The sequence below is a fragment of the Aspergillus luchuensis genome, chromosome 6 (assembly GCF_016861625.1).
Source record: "Aspergillus luchuensis IFO 4308 DNA, chromosome 6, nearly complete sequence".
NCBI classification, from domain to species: domain Eukaryota; kingdom Fungi; phylum Ascomycota; class Eurotiomycetes; order Eurotiales; family Aspergillaceae; genus Aspergillus; species Aspergillus luchuensis.
In genome coordinates, this window is record NC_054854.1 from 366,219 (window position 1) to 391,796 (window position 25,578).

The 25,578-nt window shown below is 52.1% G+C and overlaps 8 protein-coding genes across 8 annotated transcripts; 4 read left to right on the plus strand and 4 right to left on the minus strand.

Moving 5' to 3' along the window:
- Positions 1-1,910: 1,910 nt before the first annotated feature.
- Positions 1,911-3,806, plus strand: AKAW2_60130S (cyclin family protein; the record flags this gene model as incomplete). Its single annotated transcript, XM_041692221.1, has 3 exons — positions 1,911-2,888; positions 2,950-3,489; positions 3,543-3,806. 3 exons carry the CDS (start codon positions 1,911-1,913, stop codon positions 3,804-3,806), a joined length of 1,782 nt encoding a protein of 593 aa, XP_041545628.1.
- Positions 3,807-4,818: 1,012 nt separating this feature from the next.
- AKAW2_60131A (RNA helicase) lies at positions 4,819-9,062 on the minus strand (the record flags this gene model as incomplete). Its single annotated transcript, XM_041692222.1, has 3 exons — positions 4,819-5,102; positions 5,184-8,733; positions 8,820-9,062. The coding sequence occupies 3 exons, from the start codon at positions 9,060-9,062 to the stop codon at positions 4,819-4,821; spliced, it is 4,077 nt and encodes a 1,358-aa protein (XP_041545629.1).
- Positions 9,063-9,371: 309 nt separating this feature from the next.
- HNT3 (DNA 5'-adenosine monophosphate hydrolase) lies at positions 9,372-10,313 on the plus strand (the record flags this gene model as incomplete). The annotated part of the gene is made up of 2 exons (XM_041692224.1): positions 9,372-9,474; positions 9,556-10,313. The coding sequence occupies 2 exons, from the start codon at positions 9,372-9,374 to the stop codon at positions 10,311-10,313; spliced, it is 861 nt and encodes a 286-aa protein (XP_041545630.1).
- A 360-nt stretch (positions 10,314-10,673) lies between these two features.
- On the minus strand, positions 10,674-11,832 carry AKAW2_60133A (putative translocon-associated protein, alpha subunit; the record flags this gene model as incomplete). Its single annotated transcript, XM_041692225.1, has 3 exons — positions 10,674-10,959; positions 11,016-11,449; positions 11,524-11,832. The coding sequence occupies 3 exons, from the start codon at positions 11,830-11,832 to the stop codon at positions 10,674-10,676; spliced, it is 1,029 nt and encodes a 342-aa protein (XP_041545631.1).
- Positions 11,833-12,194: 362 nt separating this feature from the next.
- AKAW2_60134S (CCCH zinc finger protein) lies at positions 12,195-13,770 on the plus strand (the record flags this gene model as incomplete). The annotated part of the gene is made up of 4 exons (XM_041692226.1): positions 12,195-12,269; positions 12,331-12,474; positions 12,533-12,869; positions 12,956-13,770. 4 exons carry the CDS (start codon positions 12,195-12,197, stop codon positions 13,768-13,770), a joined length of 1,371 nt encoding a protein of 456 aa, XP_041545632.1.
- Positions 13,771-14,361: 591 nt separating this feature from the next.
- AKAW2_60135A (telomere-binding alpha subunit central domain protein) lies at positions 14,362-16,404 on the minus strand (the record flags this gene model as incomplete). The annotated part of the gene is made up of 4 exons (XM_041692227.1): positions 14,362-14,653; positions 14,754-15,117; positions 15,183-16,092; positions 16,150-16,404. 4 exons carry the CDS (start codon positions 16,402-16,404, stop codon positions 14,362-14,364), a joined length of 1,821 nt encoding a protein of 606 aa, XP_041545633.1.
- A 716-nt stretch (positions 16,405-17,120) lies between these two features.
- On the plus strand, positions 17,121-19,114 carry SRP1 (karyopherin alpha; the record flags this gene model as incomplete). The annotated part of the gene is made up of 3 exons (XM_041692228.1): positions 17,121-17,354; positions 17,643-18,152; positions 18,212-19,114. 3 exons carry the CDS (start codon positions 17,121-17,123, stop codon positions 19,112-19,114), a joined length of 1,647 nt encoding a protein of 548 aa, XP_041545634.1.
- Positions 19,115-20,656: 1,542 nt separating this feature from the next.
- AKAW2_60137A (cohesin subunit IRR1) lies at positions 20,657-24,367 on the minus strand (the record flags this gene model as incomplete). The annotated part of the gene is made up of 2 exons (XM_041692229.1): positions 20,657-23,799; positions 23,866-24,367. The coding sequence occupies 2 exons, from the start codon at positions 24,365-24,367 to the stop codon at positions 20,657-20,659; spliced, it is 3,645 nt and encodes a 1,214-aa protein (XP_041545635.1).
- Between the last annotated feature and the right edge of the window lie 1,211 nt (positions 24,368-25,578).

The following is a 25,578-nucleotide window of genomic DNA, read 5'->3' on the forward strand; positions in this document are numbered from 1 at the left end:
AAGCGGGGCCTGCTCCAGAGTCAATAACCAGTCCGGCCGGTGCTTCAATAGTCATCATAATTTTGCCCATTCATGCTAGTTAACTAAGTGGCTTTGCTATTGTTGTTGGTCAGCCGCCAGGCCAAACACACACCGAAACTTTGCGTATCTTCAATAGTCCGCTTTCACCGTTCGGTTGTCCGCGACACCTCAAATGGCGGCTGGTCGCCAGCAATCCCAGTGTTCATCCTTTCCATCTTCTCTCTCTTCCTCTACAATGTACAATGGATCACAGCATCAATCAGTGTGAATTTGCGACCATCGCATAACACATATCACCAATACTGGCTATTTCACTGATGGCAAATCCGGTGGAGGTCGGGACTTTTTCGCACACGACCATCGACAAACCCGCACTCATGAATCCCGCCGCCTCATGATAGGTACCGCCGGATCCGCGTCCCACAATGGGGGGGAAACTTGTGGCTTCCTGGCGAGGCTGGCATTTTGCGCGGGTGTAAACGGGACCCAAAGATCAGTCCAAAGTAAGTGCCAGTTAGAAAACCCGCAAAAAAAGCCAGGCCAAAGATACAAACTGTAAGCCTACAGGAAACATGGATTCCTCAAGTCATTGACGGGTTTGCGATTATCATGGCCCGTCATCATTGGCATTACCAGGTTCCAGCTGGAATCTCGACCCGAATGGCCCATCCACTCCATCCTGGTCGAGACGTTTCGCTCAAAGACAATTAGGTGCCCTGCCATGCGACACCGGTGAGCCTGGTAAATAGTGCGATCGGAGGTCCTGGATAATCGGGTTGGTCGCAAGCTGAATTCAACATTCCGGTTGCTCCAACCTCCGCTTCAAGCGTCAAATCCCGGAGCAAAGATGGCAGCTCTCCCGCCCGTTCAGGGTCACGTGAATTCGCGTTGGGTGAAGGCCGGCTTCGTGTGACCCGGCGCGTCCAGGACCTGGGGGAATATCTACCATAATTGTCCACCACAACCGTAAGTATTAGCAGGAAATATTGTCGTTTTAGAATCGCAAAATAGCCTGCGATATAAAGTGCTTTTTATCACCAGATATAGCAGGGTTTGGAAGAGAAAGATGGGCAGTAAAGGAATTGATGTGCTGGTGGGAAGACGCGTTAGATGATGTCACCCGCTCTGGAGAGCAAGCAAACAGCGCAAACAGCGGCTGACCTAAGCATGCCATAGCAACCCCCGAAGCGGACTAGCGCGGGTGTTGTTGACGGTAACCAAGTAAGGAAGTGACCGTTTCGGGCAATGCTGGTGGTTGCCCTTGAGATTCAGTTCAAACTCAGCTTTTGTTTGTCCTGCCCTTTCTTCGTTGCTGGTCGCCCTGTCTTTGTCAATGTATTGGTGCTAGTCGTTGTCTTTCAACCAACCTCCTCCCTCTCGTGGCAGCCAACCTTAACACTCAAACCTGGTCGAACTGGCGCTATCGCTCGAGCCCTTGGCGCGGTCTTGTGTTTGTTTGGGGTCGCATTTTTAGTATAACTTTAGCTGCGACGACCAACTCCTGCGCAGGGCGCAGAGAAGTAAACAACCACCCACCCTTCCCCAAGCTCCCCCAAACACGGTTCTCGAGGCTTCAGAGTATTACCTCTCTTCATCCAAGATGGATGCAAAGGTACGTTATCTTCCATTGCATGTCCTTCCTGCCTGGCAGCCGTCCAATCGGCTTATAAACATGGCATGCATGTTCACGGTGCTGCACGCGCACTGAGGGCTTAGCCTCCGATTATCCCTTCACCAAGGTCGCGACTTGGTTAATAACACTGAGCTGACGATATTTATGGCATTAGCCCCAGAGAATTCGCGTCCGTGGTGACGAGAATGCCCCCTTCCCTCTCGCAGCCAACAAGACCCTTACCCAGAAAAACAAATCCACGCCTGCCTTGTCCACCATGTTCCAGAACGGCGCTAACAAAGGTGCGGCCAAGCGGGCTGCTTTTGGCGATGTCAGCAACACGGCCAAACCAATTGCCGGTCGCGATGATATCTCCCTGGCGGGCAAGAAGCAGACCAAAGGGGCAGAGAAGGCGGCGTTGATCGTCGAGAAGAAGGCCAGCCTGGCGCAGCCAGCTCAGCGGCCCATGTCAATGGCTGGTATGAAAGGCCTCTTGAACAATGTTCCCAACGCCAAACCCATTGAACCTTCCAAGCAAATCGCCTTGCAGCAGCAAACTGCAAATGCTAGAAAGATCTCAAACAAGCGGGCTACAGTATTCAAAGACGCGTCGGAACCGTCGAACAACAAATGCGAAATTACATCCAAGGAAACCAACACCGAACTCGAGGAAGGGGACAACAAGGCATCCCTTGCACAGGCGCCCGCAGCTGCGAAGCGGACCACTACGAAGGAGGAAGCTACACACAAAGAACCGAAGCCAGTCCTGGAAGACGCCGAAGAGCCTTCCATTGTGGACTCTGAGGTGGACGAGGCAGAGAAGGCTTTGCTGGAGGTTGATGATGATCATTGCAAGGTCCAGGATCATAGCGAGGATCCCAAGCCCCGCGAGCTTCCCGCTGCGCCGGAGGTTCCTGAACCTAACCGTGTCGCGAAGGCTCATCGTGACTCTGCCTCGACCTCGCATGCACCAGCACAGTCGGAGCCGGAAGATTGGGATGAAGAGGACGAGCATGAGGAGGAAGATGGGTATATCACTGCTCGCTCCTACCGCTCTCGCGGCGAAAATACCACCGGGGGTGCCACCACAGTGCTTTTCCCCAAATTCACCCAGCAAGTCCGACGCGAACTAGCTCTCGCGGAGCAGGTCGTGGAGGCCACACGGACTGAGGAAGACATTGAAGATGAATGGTACGATACAAGCATGGTTGCTGAGTACAGCGAGGAGATTTTCGAATACATGAGAGAACAAGAGGTACGTACTAAGTCTGGAGGAACCTGATCCTATGTAGTTTAGATACTTACATGGCCTACAGATCAAGATGCTACCCAATGCTCACTATATGGATAACCAAGCCGAGATCCAATGGTCTATGCGGTCTGTGCTTATGGACTGGGTCGTGCAGGTCCACTATCGGTTCTCTTTGCTTCCCGAGACCCTCTTTCTGTGTGTCAACTACATCGACCGCTTTCTTTCTTGCAAGATCGTGTCCCTGGGCAAACTTCAGCTTGTGGGTGCCACTGCCATCTTCATCGCCGCCAAGTATGAGGAGATCAACTGCCCGTCCGTGCAGGAAATTGTCTACATGGTAGATGGAGGATATTCCATGGACGAGATTCTCAAAGCTGAGCGTTTCATGTTGAGCATGTTGCAGTTCGAGCTGGGATGGCCTGGCCCGATGAGTTTCCTGCGGAGGATCAGCAAAGCCGATGACTACGACTTGGAGACGCGCACTCTTGCCAAGTACTTCTTGGAGATCACCGTCATGGATGAGCGTTTTGTCGGAAGCCCCGCGAGCTTCGTTGCCGCTGGCGCTCACTGCCTGGCTAGGCTCATGCTGCGGAAGGGAACCTGGGTATGTCCTTGACCTGCTGAAGTTCGAAAGAAGTCGTCCTAACATGTTCCCAGACTCCCGCCCACGCCCACTATGCCGGATACACTTACACGCAGCTTCTCCCACTCATTTCTCTCATGGTGGAATGCTGCGAGAACCCTCGCAAGCACCACGGCTCTATCTACGAGAAATTCTCTGACAAACGCTACAAGCGCGCTTCTCTGTTCGTTGAGAACGAGATGAGAAAGGGGTTCATTGTCCCAGAGCAGGCCAGAGATAGCTCTTATTCCGATCGCAACGCATCAACTGAACCAGCGCCCTACTGGAAGCGCGCATAGCTTCTTATCTAGTCACTCACGCTGAATCCATCGACCTCTTCTAACCGCTACCACTTACAGAAAACTCAACCCATCGTCGTCGTTTACTTCTGCATATAGAGCATGAAAATGTCTGACACGGCGCAGGGGTTCAGGGTTTGCTGGCTACACTGACCTGCAACCCGTGCCTGTTGAAAGCTGCTAATATCTGAAAATAAGAGGCGTGAGTGTGCGCAGAAGCTCACGTCGCCAATACCCCAGGATCAAGGTCCTCACACCCTCATTTACCTTTTTTATGATACCAAGACATGTGACGCCTATGGCCATCCATGCAAGATGTAGACCACGCAAGAAAAACCGATGCCGTGATCGGAAATCGGATGTCAGGGAGACGGAGTTCTTTTGCTTTTACCTCATTTCTTTTTCTTTTCTTTTTTATTAATGATTTGCACGACAATTGATTCATGCAAGCAGTCCGGATTCGGGAGTTAATGGGTCGATGGCTGTCTTTTCTTACAATCCCTCCTTCACATTTTCTTCATTTCTCTCCTATGTCGTTATGCCCTTGTGTTCTTCTACCTTTCTCGACTATCACGACCTATTCACGCTCCCGGCAGATTGCTGCTATCCACGGAATCTTCACGACGAACGGCGAGCTCCCCCGAGCATCGCTATAATCCATTGCCCTCTGATTTCCTTTGTTTCGTTGGAAATGACGTTTACCGTTCGTCTATTACCGCATGCATCGTTCTGTGGATTATTATCCAGGTTTATGACCCACCAGTTAATGCCATTGGATCTATCTCTTTAGCTCCACCTTTAGAAGACTATATACATCGTAGTATCTAGGAAACTAGGCCAATCAGTAACATCAAATTCATCATGACATTCACCCACATCTACTTTTGCATCATCATCATCATCATCATCTATCTAGCATCTAGCACCTTGCTATATATCCATACCTCTACCCCAAGATATTCTCACCAGTAACCAAAACATCTCACCCAAAAATATATACCCCTAAACTCCCTCACTGATCCAACCCATTAAACTCAATCAACCTCTTCACAACCTCAACCACCTTATCCGCCGTCTTCGCCTGATCACCACCCTCTGCACCACCACTACCACCACCATTAGGCTGATCAATCCTCATGGCAATAATCTCATCCAGCATCATCCGCAACCTGGACACCAAAACACCGATCCGAGCCCATCCGCGCAGCCGTAACCATCCATCGACGATTAAGCCGCGACCTGCGGTGTCGAGGTCAATGGATCCGCAGAAGAGGAGGAGGGAGTAGGCGTTGAATGCTATATATCATATTAGTATATTTGCCTTCATAGGTATGGTATGGTTATAGTAGAGGGAATGATTTGGGGGCAACAGCTTACGCGTCAAATCACGAATGAACACTTTACTCGTGGCCATTTTGGTAAAGTAGCTGAGATATGCAGATGAGCTAGGGTACGATTGGGCCGAGAAGCAGACGGAGGAAGGATGGATGAAGACGCGGCCGTTCTCTTGGTTGAAGTATTTGATTGTTCGTGCGTCCGGGTCGATTTCCACGGTTCCTGTGACGGAGCTGGCGAATTTCTTGTCGGGGAAGGAGATTTGTGCGATTTGAGGTTGGAAGGCGCCGGCGATTAGGGCGCGGAGGAGGGGTTTGTTGGTTGCGTTGCGGTTCCAGTGGGAGGAGGATGAGGATGAGGATGAGTCTGAGGAGGAGTAGTCGACGGGGAGGAGGCCGGCGTCTTTGAGGGAGGTGAGGAGTTGGGATTTGTTGGAGGAGATGTCGCGGAGGGTTTGGTGGGAGAGGAAGTTGGCTGAGCACCAGGATTGGGTTTGCCAGTAGCCTTGGGCGTTGACGCGCTCGGACCATTGTTGGTAGGCGAGGAGGTCAGTGAGGAGGTCACCGTCGGCGCCTTTGGAGAAGGAGGCCTTTGCGGCGTTGGCTTCTTCGCGTTTCTCGCGTGGGGAGACGAACGGGCTCTTGACGGTTAGGATGGCGGAGATGGTGACGCAGGCGTCGATGCAGCTGAAGATGGAGCCGTAGACCATCAGCTTTGCGCAGCGAAGGTCCGCTGGGATCATGGAGAGGTAGCGACCTAGGGCGGTTAGTTTGTCGTGGTCGAGAGCGCCGACGCGGTGGAGGAAGTCGAGGGCTCCTTCGACGGCGGTGCTTTCGGGTGGGGTGATGGTGTTGGCTAGGAAGGTGGCGACGTCGTTGATGCCCTTCATGGCTTTGACGGATAGGCAGAGCTGCTCGAGGGGTACTCGACGGATCTCGGGGTCGGGACGCTGTGCCATGTTTGCCTCTGCTTTGCGGGTGTAGAGCTTGTAGCATGTACCGGCGCGGACACGACCGGCTCGACCACGTCGTTGCTTGCAGGCTGCCTGGGAGGCCCATACTTCTTGCAGTCGGACGATGTTGTCGCGGGGGTCGTAGCTCGTTTCTTTGACTCGGCCGGTGTCGATGACGGCTACGATATCCTCGATTGTGATGGATGTTTCGGCGACGTTGGTTGCTGCGATGACCTTGCGCTTGCCCTTGGGAGGGCTGAGGAAGACACGCCGTTGTTCGGCTGGGAGGAGAGATGCGTGGAGGGGGAGTGGGTGGGCGTTGGGGATCCTCTTCACAGCGTTCAGGCACCGTTCGATCTCCATTGTTCCGGGGAGGAAAATTAGGATGCCTCCGGGCTGGTCGCCTAGCTGGGCGTCTATGTATCGAACTGTGGAGGCAATCAACTCATAGTTGATTCCCATTCCGAGACTGCGGAGGACCTTCCCAAGGGACTCGTCAGCTTGGGCGGATGAGACTGCGTCTTCTTCCTCGTAGTCGCGTTCAGAGAACTCAGGGTAGAACCCTGTGTCGCGGATGATATCGTCCAAGTAGTTATCTTTGACGGGGAAGGTCCGTCCTGGGATGTTAACAAATCCAACGGACTTGCTACCGCCGAAGTAGTTCATGAAGATGTCGGCATCGAGAGTGGCACTCATGAGGATAACCTTGATGTCTTTCCGATAGCGAAGGACGTCTCTCAGCAGAGCCAGAAGGAAATCAGTGTCGAGACTCCGTTCGTGTACCTCATCCACCACGACGTGGGTGACATCCGCGAGAGAGCTTGCAACATTACCGTCGGGGCCGCTGCCAGATTGCATGCGACGGAGCAGAACACCAGTGGTGACAAATGTGATCTTCGTTGTGCCTGCCTTGGCCTTCGACTCGCCTCGGATGATGTATCCGACTTCGTCACCAACCGACGCACATCGCTCATCGGATACGCGATCTGCGAGACCCAAGGCAGAAATTCTGCGAGGTTGGGTACAGATAATGTTGGCGGCAGCGCCAAGGTCTCGCTTGATCAGATCATCAAGCAGGAACTGGACGGACTGGGTACTCTTTCCACTACCGGTCTCACCAGAGATGATAGTAACCTGGTACTTGTTCACGGCTTGGATGATAGCGTCCTGTGTGTTCCAGGCTGGAAGAGCTTGTCGTTTCCTAGTCATCTCTTGCTGGGCCTTGGTTGCCTGCTTCGCTTCCCAGGCTTCTCTCAGCGCGACGCTTTGCGGCGAGCCCGCCTGCCAGTTCACGTCTCTGCCCTTCTTGCGCGATTGGCGAACAGGGAGTTGAGATACAGATCCGGTGGCAGTTGGAGAAGCAGAAACTGTCGAGATATCCCTCAGACGCCCTGGATTCTCCATAACTTCCGGCAGATGGACCTCCAGCCAGTCCAGGATATTGAATATCATGGGCTCACCGAAGAAGTTCTCCTCAGAGTACTGTACTACCTGGCGTATAGCACTCAGGCGTATGTAAGCTGGAATGCCCTTGGCCAGAATAGAGATAACCGGGACAGATGAGGGATAGTGCGTAGAAGGCCTTTGGAAACGGAATGTCAAAGATTCTGGTAAGTCTGATCCCTCACTCTTAATTTCACAGACTTTAGGCGAAACTCGCTTGTATCGTTCGCCGAAGATAGCCTCCAGGGTTTCTTGCTCTTCTGCCCATAGATCCTCTTCCGCAATGGGCGAAGAGTCGGCAGCAGAACTCGACCCGTGCACCAGTGTGCTTTGGAGGAACTCTGCTGCCGCAAGTTCATCACCTTTTTTGCTATCCAATGTGCGCGAGCACAGGTCAGCAGGGTAGCCGATGGAGGCGAGCCGTTTGATTTTGGCCTCCCTTGCAAGATCATCGCTGGCAAGGCTCACACCGGCGGAGTACCCTTCAGGCAGACACCAACGCGGCAGATCATCTTCCGGGACGTATATAAGAAGCCATTCCAAAACCTCCTCCCGGTCCTTGCACGTGCTTGTCGCCTCCTCAACGTGGCTGCGCCGGAAGCCCAATTGAGTAAGCTCTTCGACAATGGATTTGCGTTCGCGTTCCGGTATCTCCACATTATAAGGATTCCAAATTGCATGCTGCCGCAGTATACCCTCGATTTCACGGCGCACTTTACCCCCAAGGTCGACCTTTGGTGCTTGCGACCAGATCTTTTTGCCCCTGTTATCACCGCTTGAGCCCAGTCCCAAGTCGACGGTCTTCTCTGCCTCCTTCGCCTGGGTCTTTTCGCGCTCTTTCCGCTTCTTCTCCAAGTCTGCAGCTGCACTTTCTCGCTCCTGCTTGGCGAGGAACGGATCTGCCTCGTACATCCATCCTTTCCCTCCCTTGGTATCTGCCGATTTTATCTCCGTAAAATCCTCTTTCCAGAGCTTCTTATAGGTGGGTGGAAGCATCATATGGATATTCTTCATGTTACAGACTCGAAATAGGGCATAAGCAGCAGCGAAATGGCGCGCCTCTAGCGCCGTTGGTTGCGCGGCGAGATGCTTGTGGGACGGAGGGGGTTTCATAGGAGGGAGTACGACAGTTTCTCGAGTCTTCGGATCGATGCGCTTCAGAATAACGGAGGATACAAAGCCCTCCGAGACTTTAATCTGCGATGTGATAGAATTGTCAGCATGACGAGCCCGTTAATCCTTACATTTTCAAATGGACGAAGATGGGCCATCATCGGCCATACCATTGTATACTCAGGCTTCTCCCACTTCTGCTTCTGGCAGTGCTCCGCAAGCATATTGACCGGCAGCTTTCCGGTCCATGATGCGCCTCCAATCACCTCCTTCACTGAGGGTTTCTTAGGCTCCTCCGTAGAAGCCTGCGCTTTCTTCGCTGTCTCCGCCGATCGTTCAGCGGCAGCTTTGGCAGCTTTGGTCCCCGGTTTGGGGGCTCCTCCACGGGCGTCGTTCTTTTTCTTGGGGGGCATGTTTCCAAAATGACAAGATAGTCTAGAGCAGACGCCCGTGGAGTAACTCAGGCCGTTGAGGAGAATCCAAAAAGGTACCTAGAGCACTCCTAGTATTGAAAAGAAGCAACGGGAGTTTCTGAGACGATTCCGCGGTTGGCTTGTCCCGCACTAGGCCGCTTTGATCCTTTGGGTAGGGCTGCGGGGAGTCGCCGCTGATCGCATTGCATTGCTTCGGCCTCTCCGCATCACAAGAAAGAGCTCTGAATCTCACCTACAACAGCTCTGTACCCTCACTCGTTGTGTTCATCAGCTAGTAACTCAACTACAATGGCCGAATCTCCTACTCTGGAGCTCGACAGTCCCACAGAACAGGATGTCGCGCCCGCAGAAGCGCAGCAGCTGCCACCCAAGCCAGCCAAAAGAGACGCCTGTACGCTCCGAACGCAAACATCAACTCATCTCCCCTTGCATAGCAGACGCAGGAACCACTAACTGATCATTCCTATCTCAGTTACAGAACTACTCGCCCCGAAACCTAAACATCCTAAACATGACGATTCCAGCACCTCCAAGCACATTCCTCCTACCTCTAAAAGGCGAGCCATCGGTGGCCCCCGAGACGGCCTAGGCGTCTACATCGCGAAACCAGAATCGTTCCCCTCCAACGTAGTAGTATACTACGATGACGACTTCGTCGTTATCCACGACATGTTCCCTAAGGCAACCCTCCACCTCCTACTTCTCCCACGAGATCCCCAAAAAACGCGCCTCCATCCTTTCGAAGCCTTCGAAGACGCCGAGTTCCTGGCAAAGGTGAAGAAAGAAACGCAGAAACTCCGCAAACTCGCGGCGGGAGAGCTCAGACGAATACACGGGAAATACTCGGCGCAGGATAAGGAAAGGCAAGATGCGCTTAATGTAGAACCGCCGCTGGAGGAGCTGCCGCCGGGGAGAAACTGGGAGCAGGAGATTATGTGTGGGATTCATGCGCATCCCTCCATGAATCACTTGCATGTGCATGTTATCTCCGTGGATCGGTTTAGCGATCGTCTAAAGCATAGGAAACATTACAATAGCTTTTCTACACCGTTTTTCGTCAATATTGATGATTTCCCGCTCGCGCCAGATGATGTGCGGAGACACCCGGATGAACAAGGCTACTTGCGGAGGGATTTTGTCTGTTGGCGCTGTGGGAGGCAATTCGGAAATAAATTCGCCGAGTTGAAGCTACATTTGAAGGAGGAATTTGAGGCATGGAGAAAGCTGTGAGGCGCAGGGACTGCCCGCATGCATGCAGGACGGTATAAGCGACTGGGAGCTAGAGGCACGTTCTGCCATGTTTAGTTGAGCTTCAATTGGCACCTGATGGAGTGATGCGGGGAACCGACGATGCGGTCCCCCTGGCTGATTGCGTGAGCTTCGATTATAAATATCAATTTGAAGTAAATGTACACGCAAATCCAAGGCAGCAATAACTCTTGGTGGGGCCGCATTTTCAGTGACCCTTTCCCAAGTCCGCTAGCCTTACTCCGGAGTCGCTGAGAGAACCAACCAAGGTTCCCTCCGACTCCAAGCCCTTCCCAATATCTCCTCACAAATCACCCAAAGACTCAGCACTGCAAGGGCCATTTAGGCACGGTTCTTAGACTTGGCGCCACCCTTGACCTTCCTGGCCTCAGGACGGTTGATGTGGTGAGCGGGGATCCACTCGGCGTTGTAGGTAGTGGCAGACGAGACAGCAGGGCTGCTGGGAGCCTCAACGGGGGCCTCCTTCTTGGAGGCACCAGCGGACTTCTTGTACTCGGGACCCTTTGCAGCACGGCGCTTCTGGGGGAAGTAGGGAGCGATCCAGACGGTGTAGAAGAAGTAGACGACGCCAGAAAAGCAAGCCAGGAGGAAGAAGTAGAGGAAAAGGCTAATGATAATCGGGTTAGCTTGATCCCATCGACGAGCTGCGAGAATGTGCCTTACATCTGAGGGTCAAAGATGCTGGTCTCGGGCTCAACGACGCTGACAGTGCCGTTGTAGGCGTACAGAGTGAAGAGGTTGCCATTGGTATCAGAGATAACGGAAGCGAGAGTGAGCAGCAAGTCCTGGGGGTGCATTTCGGTGGCGAAGCTGTAGCTGACGCTCTCCTGCTGACCGGCCGGGATCTCAACGCTGTAACGGTGCGCAGTCAGGTTGCGAACAATTTGGCTGCTTTCTCCTTCAACCGCCGACAAGGAACCTCCAATGAAGTTCACAGTCACAGGAACTTCATCCTCATTGGCGAAAGTGATCAGCGCCTCAGTCGGGTAGCCATTGACAAGCTTGACACCGAAGATCTCCTCGGAGGCAGGGAAGGAGGCGTGGGCCGTGACAGAAAGCAATTGGGTTTCAGGGAGATCATCCTTCTCAGCAGCATCCTGATAAAATGCGACATCGCGTCAGCAACTCAATTGACTGTAAAACGATAAGAGTCACGCGAGTGGGAACATACCGCCGCGAGACTGCCGCCAATCAAGGCCTGGACAGAAAGGAGAGCCAGGGACAAGAAACCAAAGCGACCCATTGTGAATGAACCGGGAGTTGGGGACGAGAAGAGAAAGGGTGAGGGTGAGGAGAGGGGGGAAAGGGTGGGGAAGAGAAAGATCGAAGAGGCGATCGGACCAGAGATGGATGGAGGAAGAAGAGAGGGAGAAGTAAGTAAGAGGAAGAGGAGAAGCAGCAAGAAAGAGAGGAAGGGGAACCGGGCAATTTCTCCACGTAGCCTCAATACTGCCTCAGGTTGGCTGGGATGGTTCCCCATGCGGCGGGCTGACTCAGCCCCAGCTCTCCCCGGCCGGCGGCTCGTGACTGGTTGGCGCCTCATGCGGCTGTTTTGATGGTGACTTGCTCTAGGCTTGTGCCAGTCCAGTTCACTTGTCTCTGTAGATCTCGCACTTTCTTCGTGACTGTACAGTAAATTCACTCCCGATAGTATTGACTTCCCCGCTGTCTGCCCAATCTGCTACTCTTTTTGGCTCCATAATCTCGATCGTCGCCGTTTCAGCCGCCTACCATCAACCCTTCCCCATTCTCGGTGCTTCTATAGCCTGGCGCTTCAGAAGACCTCTCTCTCACTTGCTATCCCTCTTAAACCATTAGTGCCCAAACCTTACCTAGTCCATCATGACAGCCCCGGAATATCTCGAGCGATATAAACAGCTGGCATCTATAGAACAAGATAAGAATATCCTAATCGAGGTAGCCGCTCAGCATCACAGTATCAAGTGCTCCATGTTGACGTTACACTCCCTGCACCTAGGAACTTTTGCAGCGTGTGACAGAGCTGGAGGCTGCCTTCCAGCAAGAGAAACTCGATCATGAACGTGAAACGCGGTTTAATCGTGATATCCAGCTTCATGAAATGGAATTAATGCAGCATATCGCGAGGATCAAGGCCATTATGGTGGGACCTTCATAGTTCTGCAGCTTGGTCTGTGCTAATCATGCCCGTCCGCTTTTAGGACCGCGAGCCCTTTATAGTCGTGCTACTAGATGGAACTGGCATCATCTTCAAGGACGAGTTCCTACAAAGGGGAGAAGAAGGTGGCAAAGTTGCAGCCAATAAGCTTGCTGTCGCCCTGAAAGACTATGTTGCCAGCAATTTCCCGGGCCTTGATAATCCAAAAATAATCACCAGGATGTACGTTAACTTGAAAGGTCTGAGTGAGATGTGTGTCCGAGGCGTCATTAGCACCGACCCATCATCGATCGAGGGCTTTGCTAAGGGCTTCAACAACGGCCATCCACTGTTTGACCTTGTGGATACTGGACTAGACAACGCACATGACAAGATCGCAGGTACGCAACAAGACTTCCTTGTCCAAGATACTTGCATTGGTATGTTACTCAGGACGATGCGCTGACCTGCTGTCTGCCATCTCTAGAGGCCTTCAAAGTCAACCTATATAACTGCCACTGTCATCAAATCTTCTTAGGATGCGCCGACACCAACGCATATGCCCAGATCTTGGTGGACATAATGGAAGACATTGACCTAGTAGGAAGAGTAACCTTGATCGAGGGCATCACCTTTGAAAAAGATCTGGCCAAGATCAAGGCCGCATACAGAGTCTCTCAGTTCCCAGAAATCCTTCGAAATACAAAAATAACACCTGTCTGGGCCCCGTGGAAAGCCGCAGTAGCGTCCAAACCTCCTCCAGCTCTTACTCCATCGCCGAAACCAGGCGCAGTGCCACTGTCACGAACCTCGACCAGCACGTCAACGAACGCTAGTACGTCGATGTCTTCCACTTCTGCCAGGCCATCAACTCCTGGGGAATTCCAAGTGGTGCAGTCGAAATCAGTCACGCCCGCACGACCCAAAATCGTTGAACGAAACAAGTACGGTCAACGTGTAGACCGGGTTGACTTTAAAAGCATCCCGCGAGAAGAGATGAATCGCTTGAAGAAACTAAAATTATGCAACCTTCATTACCTCCTAGGAGAATGCACAATTGACAACTGTCAGCATGACCACTCGAGCAGGTTGACCAAAAGTGAACTTTCAGTTTTGACCGCCATCGCCCGCATGACACCCTGCCGATATGGACTAGATTGCGATGACCCGGAATGTACATATGGGCATCGGTGCCCTCACGCAGAGCCCGGGAAAAAAGATTGTTACTGGGGTTCGAATTGTCGATTTGATCCTGCCGCGCACGGCATCGACACCAATATCGTTAAGTTAACCAAGGTCTAATGGCAGGGGTATAGTAATTGGGGAAGCGAGCTCCATTTTCTCTTTCAAGTTTGCAGCGTGAAACAGGACCTGCATTGCTCTAGCACAAAAGTTGTTTTTTCCTTTGGCCTTTGTAACGGCTTCGCGCAGATAAGATTGGACTTTTTTTTTTTCAACAAGTTTTTGGACCATCAACACCAAGATCCTTATTTGCTGGCGTGCTTCCTACACTTGATTTTCTATTACCTTGCGCATGGTACATATCTTGATGGATATCCCTAAATTCGGTACCCAATCTGTGAAATTTTCTGTTAATATGACATTTTCGCCAATTTCTCACCCGCTAACATATATGCAATCCGATCTATATCGTCGTAATACTATTATCTCTGGACTCTTGTATTTGATATGATTCAATATCTCAGTTTCTGTGCATCACTGATTCGATGGAAGCACTATCACATCATTCTTGCCTTGCATACACGAAACCGTGTCCCCAAGACTCATGCGCTTAGATAACCCTAGCACCAAAAGCAAAACAAAGTACCCTATGTATACAACAGCAAACACCGCCGTTATTCCCAGAAAGCAGTTTTGCATGCAAAAAGTGTATTACGAAATAGTAGTCATGAACATAGCAAAGCGCCTCTCCCAGCCAAAGCAGTCGTCATGACTACAGCCATTCTCGTCATCTTCGTTATTGGTGGTGGTGTTCTCCGTATCAGGGCGATGTCTGCAGAGGACACCATATTCTTGGATACAGCAATTGAAAGGTCTGCATGAAACTGGACCTATGTCTTGCTTTCCGTCGTGCAGGGCCGCTCTCTTGCGCTCCTCCAGATCGCCCCATAGGATGAAGAGCCTTTCTCGGAGTTCCTTCAGGTCGTGTTGGTTTCGTCTTAGACTAATAGACATAGCAAGATCAAAGTTAGAGGATTGGTCTCAGGAATATTTCATTTGTCGTGTCAGTTATGCAAGGGGGGGGGCGGATCGGCAACACTTACTCGACTGCAGTTAATCCCAATAGATACTCCGCGTCCGGACCAGCTACAAATAGCCTCATCTGCTCTTTCGCTTGGCCTGCGGGTGGAGGAGGGACGCTTTCAACGAGCAGGCAAAAGCGCCATTCCCATCTAATGAACCGGTCGGGATCTCTCTGGGAGGTTCCCTCGCCGGAGGAGTCTTCGGGGACGGAGAAGTCTTCCAGTCGTGGGGGGAAGAAATCGACGACACGAACTGTGGTTCGATAGCAGAAATTTTGGAAAGGGAAGCGGTACTGTATGTTGTCATATGAAATGTTGTCATGGAGTTTGTTGGAGAGGATCGCTTCGAGGGACATTGTAGGGACAGACGGATTGCCTGCTATGACTGTCATAGACTGTCAATCAACGATACGATACACCAGTGGCTATTAACAGGACAGCACGACTTACTGTTCTCATTTGGTGCATATCGCTTGCTGCTTGCTGCTGTTATGGAAATTTGGCCTTCTTCCACCTTTTCGGCTCTCTTTCGCTGTTTCTTGGTGCTTCTCTTGGGAACTTGCTGGGCTTCGTTTTCCGGTTCCCGCTTCCGAGGATTCGCTTTCCAGTATTCCGTCCTACGCTGTAAAAATTGCTCGACAAATGTATCTTTGCGACGGTCCAAGGTATGTACATTCACTGAATTTGGATTCGTGCGGTTTGTGTGCACACTGGCCTCTAAGATCCCATTGATGCGGCTGCGCTTGACGTGCACATTGTATAGCTGGATGAGATCGTTATTCTTTAGGTGTTGGCGTGCATACGATGCATGGGGTTCCCAGAGGGTGATTGTGAGGGTCATTCGTCCAACAGGTCCTGTCCATTTCTTCTTGGGTCTTTTTTGATATCCGTAGACATCTCCTTCAGTGCCAAAGCCATTGTCACCGGCATCGTCTATTTGGCGGTCTTCGAGACCATTGTTGGCCGTGTAATCGGTGAAATAGAGGACGACCTTTTCACTGTCGTTGGTATAGATCTTGACAATTTCCCCCACGAGGTCAACATAATTTCGTTCTACAATATCCTTGACAAGTGAGAGCTTCTTGTGCGGATAAGGCTTAGAATTTGGAATTGCAGCCTGGAAAATATAGGGGCCACGCGGAGTATCATGCGCTGGGGCTTTGCGGAAGCCATCAACCGCAGGGAGGCTATTCATCAGATTTAGAGCATGTATCTTCTCCGAAGGCGATGGCTCGAAGTGTGTAGGGCCACAAAGGGGTGCAGGACTAGACGTGGGATCTGGGTCCAAGCGAAAGATTGCCCAGGGTACTTCTCTGTCCTGGGCAGCGACTCCCAGCGGGTCTCCTTTAAAATTTCTTACCTGCAGTCAAATGGTCAGTCTGTCACCGATGAAGGGGTCACGTCATGCCTCACGAACCCACAGATCTCGTATCAGGATCACATCGCGTAGTTGGACCGGGGGTAAATGGCTCTCATTGTCTTTGAAATATTTGATTTTCAACCCGTCCCATGTATGTCCATTGTCAAGACCTGAGTCCTTGATGGTAAAGGTGATACAGCTGGACGATCCTCTAGACTTCCAAATTCCTCCGAAGACGTCGACTACGACGCCAATGACACTTACTCTGCCCTGCGCAGAGAGCGCAGTGGACACATCCACGAAGCGAGACATGGTGTGAAAATTACGTTATGTCGCAAAATTCATATTGAGCCACAGTAGAACAGAGCCTGACGCATATAATGCATCCACTGCAGGACTGAAACGCCGTGAGTTCGGATCTCCTTGGCTGTTAACATAGATAAATAAGTTACTAGAAGTAGTATTGTTGATCGAACCGCGAATAGATCGACGCGGGACCGAGTGGAGCAGTTAGTAGTAATACACGTAAACAACGCATCCACCAAAAGGGCCCGAATTAGAAATGGCTAGCAAGACAGCCGGTTTCCAGAACAGCGTCAGAAGGTTTCTCGATGACCACTGATCCAATATAGATAAAGGAACAAGCAGACGCGTTTGTCAGGCAAAGAAATGAGACGAACCGGCGCCAACTTCGCTTAGGCGGAAGTGGCGCTTGCGGGCGGAGCTGGACGAAAACAGCAAATCAGCGGCGTCCCGTGACTGGGCAATCCCACCTCCGAAGAGCATCAACACTTTTTTCCCCTCCTTCTACCATCTCAGCTTTGCGCTTGTCCTTTCTTCCTTTGTCTAGCCTCTTTCTCTATCCCCTTATTTAGCTTGCTGGGATTCCCATCTCCCACATCTTGCTATTTACTTCATCTTCTTCTTTTCCCCCTCCATCTCCTTTTCTCTCCCCCCCCCCCATTTCTTAAGCTAATACACCCGGTTGTGGTGCGCTTTGTTTTCACCCCTCTGTGTCCCAAGCAACCATGGCCGAGCGCTACATCCCCGAGCATCGTCGCACTCAGTTCAAGGCCCGGAACCAGTTCCGGCCTGACGAGCTCCGTCGTCGTCGTGAGGAACAACAGGTTGAAATCAGAAAGCAGAAGAGAGATGAGAATTTGGCCAAGAGGAGAGGTATCCAGACCCGCGATGGCGGCATTGGTGTGGGCGGCGGCGTAGCTGCCGAGAGTGACGATGAGGCCAGCGCCATCGAGAGTGAGGTATGCGGTTCCTGCATTTCTTTTTGTTTCTATATCCATTGTTCGATCTCTTTGTTCCTTTCCCGACCGGGAGCTGCGCCCGTCGGCTGCCCGTTTTCGATCTTTCTTTCTGGTCGGTCTTGCTTGTCCAGATGCGTCCCAGTGAGAGCTTTTCACCGCTTTGCCGCCGGGCGAGCCCTCATTCGGCCTTGACTAGACAAGCACACGACCAGCATCATCAAGACTACCATTGCGCTCAGCGAAGATGTGTTCATTCCTGTGCAAATTAGCTAATGGTTGGTTTTCTAGCTTAATGTGGAGCTCCCCGAGATGGTTAAGGGCGTCTTCTCCGATCAGATCGACCAGCAGATCCAAGCCACCACCAAGTTCAGGAAATTGCTCTCCAAGGAGCGCAACCCTCCCATTGAGCGTGTCATCGAGACCGGTGTCGTGAGCCGCTTCGTTGAATTCCTCCGATCCCCCCACACTCTTGTTCAGTTCGAAGCCGCTTGGGCTTTGACCAACATTGCCTCCGGTTCCGCCCAACAGACCCAGGTCGTTATCGAGGCTGGTGCTGTGCCGATCTTCTGCGAGCTCCTGAGCAGCCCAGAGCCCGATGTTCGTGAGCAGGCCGTCTGGGCCCTTGGTAACATTGCGGGTGACAGCCCTCAATGCCGTGACTTTGTCCTTAACGCCGGTGCTCTGCGTCCTCTGCTGAACCTCATCAACGATGGCCGGAAGCTGAGCATGCTGCGCAACGCTACCTGGACCCTGAGCAACTTCTGCCGCGGCAAGACGCCTCAGCCTGATTGGAACACCGTATGTCATCCTCTCTTCTCATGCTAACGAGCTGTTGTCGCTAACAATGAATTCCAAAGATTGCCCCCGCTCTTCCTGTCCTTGCTAAGCTCATCTACATGCTTGATGATGAGGTCCTGATTGATGCTTGCTGGGCCATCTCCTACCTGTCCGATGGCGCCAACGACAAGATCCAGGCTGTCATCGAGGCCGGCATCCCCCGCCGTCTTGTCGAGCTCCTCATGCACGCCTCGACCTCGGTCCAGACCCCCGCTCTCCGGTCGGTTGGTAACATCGTCACTGGTGACGATGTCCAGACCCAGGTCATCATCAACTGCGGTGCTCTTCCCGCCCTCCTTGCTCTGCTGAGCTCCACCAAGGACGGTATCCGTAAGGAGGCGTGCTGGACTATCTCCAACATCACTGCTGGTAACTCCAGCCAGATCCAGGCCGTCGTCGACGCCGGCATTATCCCTCCCTTGATCAACCTGCTGGCGAACGGTGACTTCAAGACGCGTAAGGAGGCCTGCTGGGCCATCTCCAACGCCACCTCCGGTGGTCTGCAGAAGCCTGACCAGATCCGCTACCTTGTGTCCCAGGGATGCATCAAGCCCCTGTGCGACCTTCTTGCTTGCCCTGACAACAAGATCATCCAGGTTGCTCTGGACGGTCTGGAGAACATCCTTAAGGTCGGCGAGATGGACAAGGAGGCTGGTCAGGCTGAGGCAAACGTCAACCGCTATGCCCTGTTCATCGAAGAGGCCGGTGGTATGGAGAAGATCCATGACTGCCAGAACAACGCCAACGAGGAGATCTACATGAAGGCGTACAACATCATCGAGAAGTACTTCTCTGATGAGGACGAGGCTGGTGACATTGATGAGGTTGCTCCTCAGCAGACCCAGACTGGATTCGCCCTCGGCACCACGCAACAGCAGGGCGGGTTCAACTTCGCCAACGGTGGTGACTCCATGGATATGTAAAAACAAAAAAAAGACAAAAACAAAATTGACACGCATTTTACTGGCAATGAAACAATGACCCCACATGAGAGATCTGCACCCATCTATTTCGATTCTTTCTCGCTAGATCTACACCTGGCGGTCACCATGCCGCCATGTGGACCCTCAACCTTGAGTTCGTGGAGGCTCTGGGACGAGATTATCACTTCATTATTCCAGGCTTCTCGTGACTCAAGAAACGGCGGTGTCTAGTGTGGCTTCTCGCCATCCTTGGAGTAACTTTGCGAAGTCTCGTCCGACTCTTTCTTGTTTTGCCCTTCCAGGTTTCCTCATTTTAACCCCTTTTGTCCTCCCCCTCCCCCTCCCCCATCCCCAATTTCCCTTCCCGTATCATGATTCTTCCCCTCTGTTTTGACCCTCACGAACGATAAAGATTCACCATCATGTACCCCTTTTTATACGTGCCTATTACTCTGGTACCACCCCGTAGCATCCCTCATACACAGGCGTATTTGTTTTCTTTTTTCGGTCTCATTCTTGTTCATTTCCTCTGGATTATCCCTTCGGTTGTGGTTGTTTTGCGGGCTTAGGTGCTTTCCGTCCCCTTATCGCCTAGACAGACAAAAATAAAGGAATACTACTAGGCGTTGGTGTCGGCATACGCAGACCACTGGCTCTGTCCCTGGATGTGGTTTGGAATCCTTAGAGAAACAGGAACAAACTCAGTATAGTCTAAAGAGATCCAACAGATCCAGTCATGGTGGATGGTAAACCTAGCCCTGGAAATTGACATATTCTTTTTCACCCCATATATATGACTTACCTACGCTGAAACATCTCATATGTGTTCCCTTGGTTTCTTTCCATGTAATCCTGACACGGAGTGAAAATACACCGAGCCAACCTGCCCAAAGCATACTCATTATCCCACCAAAGACTAATCATATCACACAGATACACAGGTACGCACATTTGTACAACCGTAGAGGCCGTAGGGCATGATACAAAGGCGGATAAATAGAACCATCAAATATCCCCTGCCTGTAGACTACTCATGTTGAAGCACCCTCTTAAAAGAGCCAGGCAGAACTCTTCCAGCAATTTACTAGGCAAAGGCAGGGCCAATGACCTACGAAACCTGGAACGAAGAAAACAAATGAGGTGGAAGTAGTCTGCGAAGGTTTCCTTCATTGTCCGGGGCAAAGGAGGCTTAATGGAGACAGAAGTAAATCAAGAAACGAAGAGTAGTGATATCAGGCCAGGGCTACATAGTAGTAACAGTAAGATGGAAAGCCGGGGTGGGTAGTAGAAATGAAGAAAAAGCAAAGAGAGACCCCGCATATTGAATTGGAAGGACAGAAGGGAGAATCGAATATTGAAGAAAATGACAGTAGATCGTCACACCGAACCGCAATCAATCAGAAAGATAAAAAAGGTAAATGGCCTAGAATAGCAAATGGACACCTTAATACTGCGTGCCTTTCCCTAATAATTTTCGTCCGAAAAAGAAAATATCAATTGAATAGACAAGACATGAATGGTATGATGGAAACAGAAAATAAACTAATCACCCATAACTTCGTCCTCGTCCGGATCTGGATTATCGTCCTCTTCCTCTTCCTCCTCGTCATTGTCTTGGTCGATGTTCTCCTCTTCGAGGAGGCCACGGGCTCGTAGGTCCTCCTCTTCGTCATCTTCGTGATGGGATTCTTCTTCGGCGTCGTTCTCATCCTCGTCCTCTTCGTCGTCTATCCGTTCGGCGGATTTGTGCTCTCCTGCTCGCTTGCTGACGCCATTCTGGGTTTTGCTTTGCGCCGATGGTTGTTTACTTCGTGACGGGGCGGCTCGTGTTGCTGTGCTTCTGCTGGGTATGAGGTCCCCGAGGTAGGCGAGGACTTCACGGTAGTTTCGACCCAGCTGAGACCTGTTCTTGAGCAGTTTCTTCGTCAATGCTCCACTGTCTGATCCGGTGGCGTCGATGATGCGTCCGACGATAGCGAGGACAATCTTGCCGGTCAGTTCGCACAGGCGTTGTTCGGCAATAATGCTCGATCGGAGGCGCTCGTCGTCCAGTATTTCTTCGGGTTCGGACTCTTCGTCGTCTTCATCCTGGGGTGCCTTCCGGATGTCTTCGTCAGATAGCCCATCATCGTCGGCAGCCCTTATGGGAACTCGGATCTTCCTCGCGTACGTGCGTTCTGCTATGCTATGTATCCTGGCAATGAGTGTCTTTGGCTCACGTCCGATCTCTTGAACCAGACTTTGAGTCTGGAGGATCACATCCTCGTCATTGGCTGCACTCAGTCCAGCATGGCGAAGGGTGCCGAACAGGGTCTGAAGGTCTAGGAGCGTCGTAGCTGCGCAGAACCTGATGTCGTCCAGCCCCAAGCGCTGCTTCATGATAGCAACAAGGGTTGTGGTGAAGATCTCACGGCCCTTGGTCAGAGCCTCGAAGTATGCCGTATTGAACGAAGCCTTTCCTGCATTCAGGGCCGTGGTCAATGTCTGCACCTTCCACATGAAGTAGAACAGAAGCGTCCGAATGCTGTTTGTAACCAGTTCACTTTCTGCCTTGGCCAGATCCTCATCATCCTCCGGGTCGCGCAGCCCCCGTTTCATCAGATGCACGAGAGCGTTGAAAGGTGCTTCTGAAACGTCTGTGCGCTTACCCTTCGATCGACCAGAAGGCATGGTTTCCAAGACATGCGTACAGTCCGTCACACTGGCAAGGTTGGATATCCGGATCACTGTGTTGACGAGTTCGTTCAGGGTCGCGGGAGATATCGAGCCTCCCTTTGACACGTCCTGCTTTCGTGACAGAGTGCTCAGAGTCTCCACCACGTTGTCCCATAGCTCCTGAATCTTGCCCTCGAGCGCCTCGCGCATATCATCGGAGCTCTTTGCATGAATAAACGCAACGCTGGCCTCGGCCAGGACATCCTGATCTGAATGGGTCAAGAACTGCTTGTTTATGTCGTTCAACAACGCGGTATAAGCCGTCGCGTCTTTCTGTATATCCTCGATCTTTTCCAGGTCGACAAGATGTTCAAGCCTCAAGACCGCAAATGCCGCCTCCGGTACGGAGCCGTACTTATTCAGCAGCTGTGGAATGATCTGCGCCAGGCTGTGCGAGATCTCCTCCTGCAGTTCTGGGATCTTGTCGGTCAATGCTTTAACTTTCCGGCCCCTCTTATCAATGTCTGACTTGGCAATCTCAAGGACGCGCAGTTTAACTGCGCAGCACAGTACTTCCAGAAGGATCACTTCCTGACCTTCTTGCATCTTGTACGATTTCCGGACCACAGCAGCAGTATCATCCTCGCTGGGGTCCTCCGGGATCTGAGAATGGTCATAGAGAAGGTATCCTGCCAGAGACTGCCAGTGAGCAAGGTCGGTGAGATGGGGATAAATGGCCTCCGTGGCAAGAACGTAACGTGTGTCCATCGGAGCACCCGAAAGCGCATCTCGTGGCGCCACGGGTTCCTCGGCACTTTCATTCTCGAGATCATCGTAGGCTTGGAGAATATCCGCTAGGCACTTGAACTTAATCCAAGAGCGCTTGGGTGACTCGAAATCGTCCTCATCTTCATCACCGAAGATCTCGCCAGCCTCCTCTGCCATCTCTTCCATAGTGGAGTCGAACACATCCTCGACATTCGCAACGAAGAAGCGACCAGCCGCTTTACGGATCCGGGGTTCGGAGTCGAAAACGAGTTTGCCGACCGTATCCACATCAGCCGGCTCGATCAATCCAGCATCGCGAATCAGGTCAAGCAGCTCGATAGCAGAAGTGCGCACAGTAATCTCAGCATCGTGGGCAGCCATTTCTACCAGGCGTTGGCGGAAACGTTCCGTGAACGATCGAAGGCCCGCCATGTTGTCTTTGATCTCATAGAGGGACTTGAGCTGCTCAACTACCACTGCACGCGATTGACCCGCGGCGTCAGAGAGGTTCCAGCCAAAATAACGAAGGAATTGGCCCTCGAAGAAGTATTCGCGATAGGTGCGCATCCAGCGTCCCAGAGCTGCCAGGCACTCGGCGCGGATGGCGGGGTCGATATCCCGGTAGCGATGGACGAAGACGACGTTCACACCATCTTTCAGGTAGTCGTCGATCATCTCCAGCTTCTTCTCACCCTCCTCGATCGCTGTCTCAATAGCGTCGACTCGGCCCTTGTTCACTGACCGCTTTTTCTTTTCACTTTCCAGCTGTTTGCGGGACGTGGAGACAGTGGTGTTGACCTCCCGCGCAATATCACAGAAAGCATTCATTGTGGCTAGGGAGACAACGGTAGCGGTGTGTCTAAAAGGCCGGCATCCGGAAGAGGACAGGGACGAGATCCAAACTTGGATGTTTTCGAAAAGGTTCGGGTCGCTGTATAGCACGGACGAGTGGTGCAAGGTTTGGATTAGGGTCATGATGAAACTCTCCAAAACGGGGTGGAAAGACCTCAGTTTCCTGGACTTGGAGATCAAGGGGTACTCGGAAATTCCTAAAGTTTGGTACTGAGTTGCCAAATCACTCACACGGTGCGGGGCGTGGTCGACATTCTCAATATCAACGGTCGTGACTTCTAGATCAGTTCCCGAGCATTTCAGCATGAAGTTAACCATGTCGCACACTGCCTCCTGCTGCTCTTCTTGATAATGCGTTAGCCACTCCGCCGCAACCGTTTCGACGGTGCGTCCCTTGCCAAAGACCTCCGCTGGGAAAGATATCTATGTCAGCCATAGCAATTACGCCAAGGGATCAATTGAAGTAAGACACCTACCATAGAGACCGCCCTCGCGCGCAGCCATGGTGAGTCGCGCTTTCATCTGCCTGGGACGCGAAACCGGTTTCTTTCCATTGGCAGCGGGTCGCAGGGCCAGGCGACTAGGTAGGCCGTTGCCAGCGACCTTCGGTTTCTTCGCGGTACGGGACTTGGGCTTCGGTTTGGATGCGGACGACTGCTTCTTGGCGGCTGCTTTGCGCGCAGCCCGCTTCTTCTCGCGCAGTTCCTCCTCGTCGGGATCTTCGTCGCCGGGCTCATCGCTGTCTGACTCGGACGCGTCCTCGTTGCTCAGTTCATTGTCATCATCGTTATCATCGCCAGTCGTGGTGCGCTTGCGCTTAGCCCCGCCTGCGGTCGCACCATTGCTGGCGCCAAAGCTCTGGGAGTACAGCTCTGGTTTTCGCGTCACGCGACCCGATTTCCTCCTGTCTGTTGACGGGGAGGCATCACTCTGGGTCTGGTCCGGCTGAGGTGTTGAGAGGGGCGACTCTGCTTCCATATCGTCTGTCTGTCGGGGAAAGATATTATATCACTGTAGGTCGGAACGATGGTCAGTCGGGATCCAACGGAATTCATTGGATGGATGTTCTCTGAGGATTTTGCAGGGCGTAGAGCGTACTTGGACGTGGGGGTTGGTGATTTGTCAAAGATAGAGATGAAACGGGAGCCGTCAAACGCGATGTTGGGGGGCTTCCCAATGACTTCCGGATTTGCGCGCGCGTTTGAGGCACGTTGCGGCACGCGGACAATGGGCGGGGAAGAAACGTGAGAAATAGGATAAGTCAATTCTAAAGGGAAGCAATTGAGAACATGCGGAAGTCGGGAGTGGGACCCAAGGGATACGGGGAAGGAGAGAGGGAGGGGGGTTAGATAGGACGACGGAGGAGGGACTTTGGGGATTTTGACTTTGGCTCGTTGACGGACGACGCGCTTTGGTGCCTGGCGATGACGGGGAGCCAACAGGTGTGGAAGCCTCAGGCGACAAACTCCGCTTTCTGAATAATACACAAGCCAGACCCCGTGACTTTGTATGGAGGATGTAAAATGACAGGCGGAAAAGAATAAAAATATAATTACCGAGCTATTCCCAAATGGGGAAGGTACACGCTTGGCACTGGCGAGCAGGTGACCAGGTGACGGGACCAACCCTAGCCCTGGCGCAAGCCCCAAAGCGGGAAGTGCGGAGGAGGAAGTAATCGATGCCGTAATGGAAACCACGGGGGGCTCCATCGCGACTTCCTAAAAAAGACGCGATTGAAGGGCCAAGAAGTGCCAGACCATCAAATTCCAGTCATCTCCATCAAGACCCCGCCTTGATGCTGATTTTGCGACGCCATTGAAGTCTGGCGATCCTCGATCTTCTCTCCGCGCAGTAGCACAGCCCATCAGCTGTTCCTTTTGCCTGACGATAGTCCACTCCTTCCCTCCCTTTCCCCCCCCCAACGTCTGGCCCGGACCTGGGGAAAGCAAACATCGTCACCCCCAGCTCCATTTCATCATCTGGTTCTCCTCTCACGCCGCGATGAGCAACTGGTCGACCATGCAGTTAAAAGCCAAGCATTCCGTCTTCGTCTCGCTCTTTTCCTTCTTCCTCCACCCATAAAATATCCACCTTCAATTACTCACTCACTCTCTCTCTCTTCCTCCCTCTCTCTATCCTTCTTCTACTTTTCTTCTTGTTGTTCATGTACTTCACAAAAAATCTGCAAC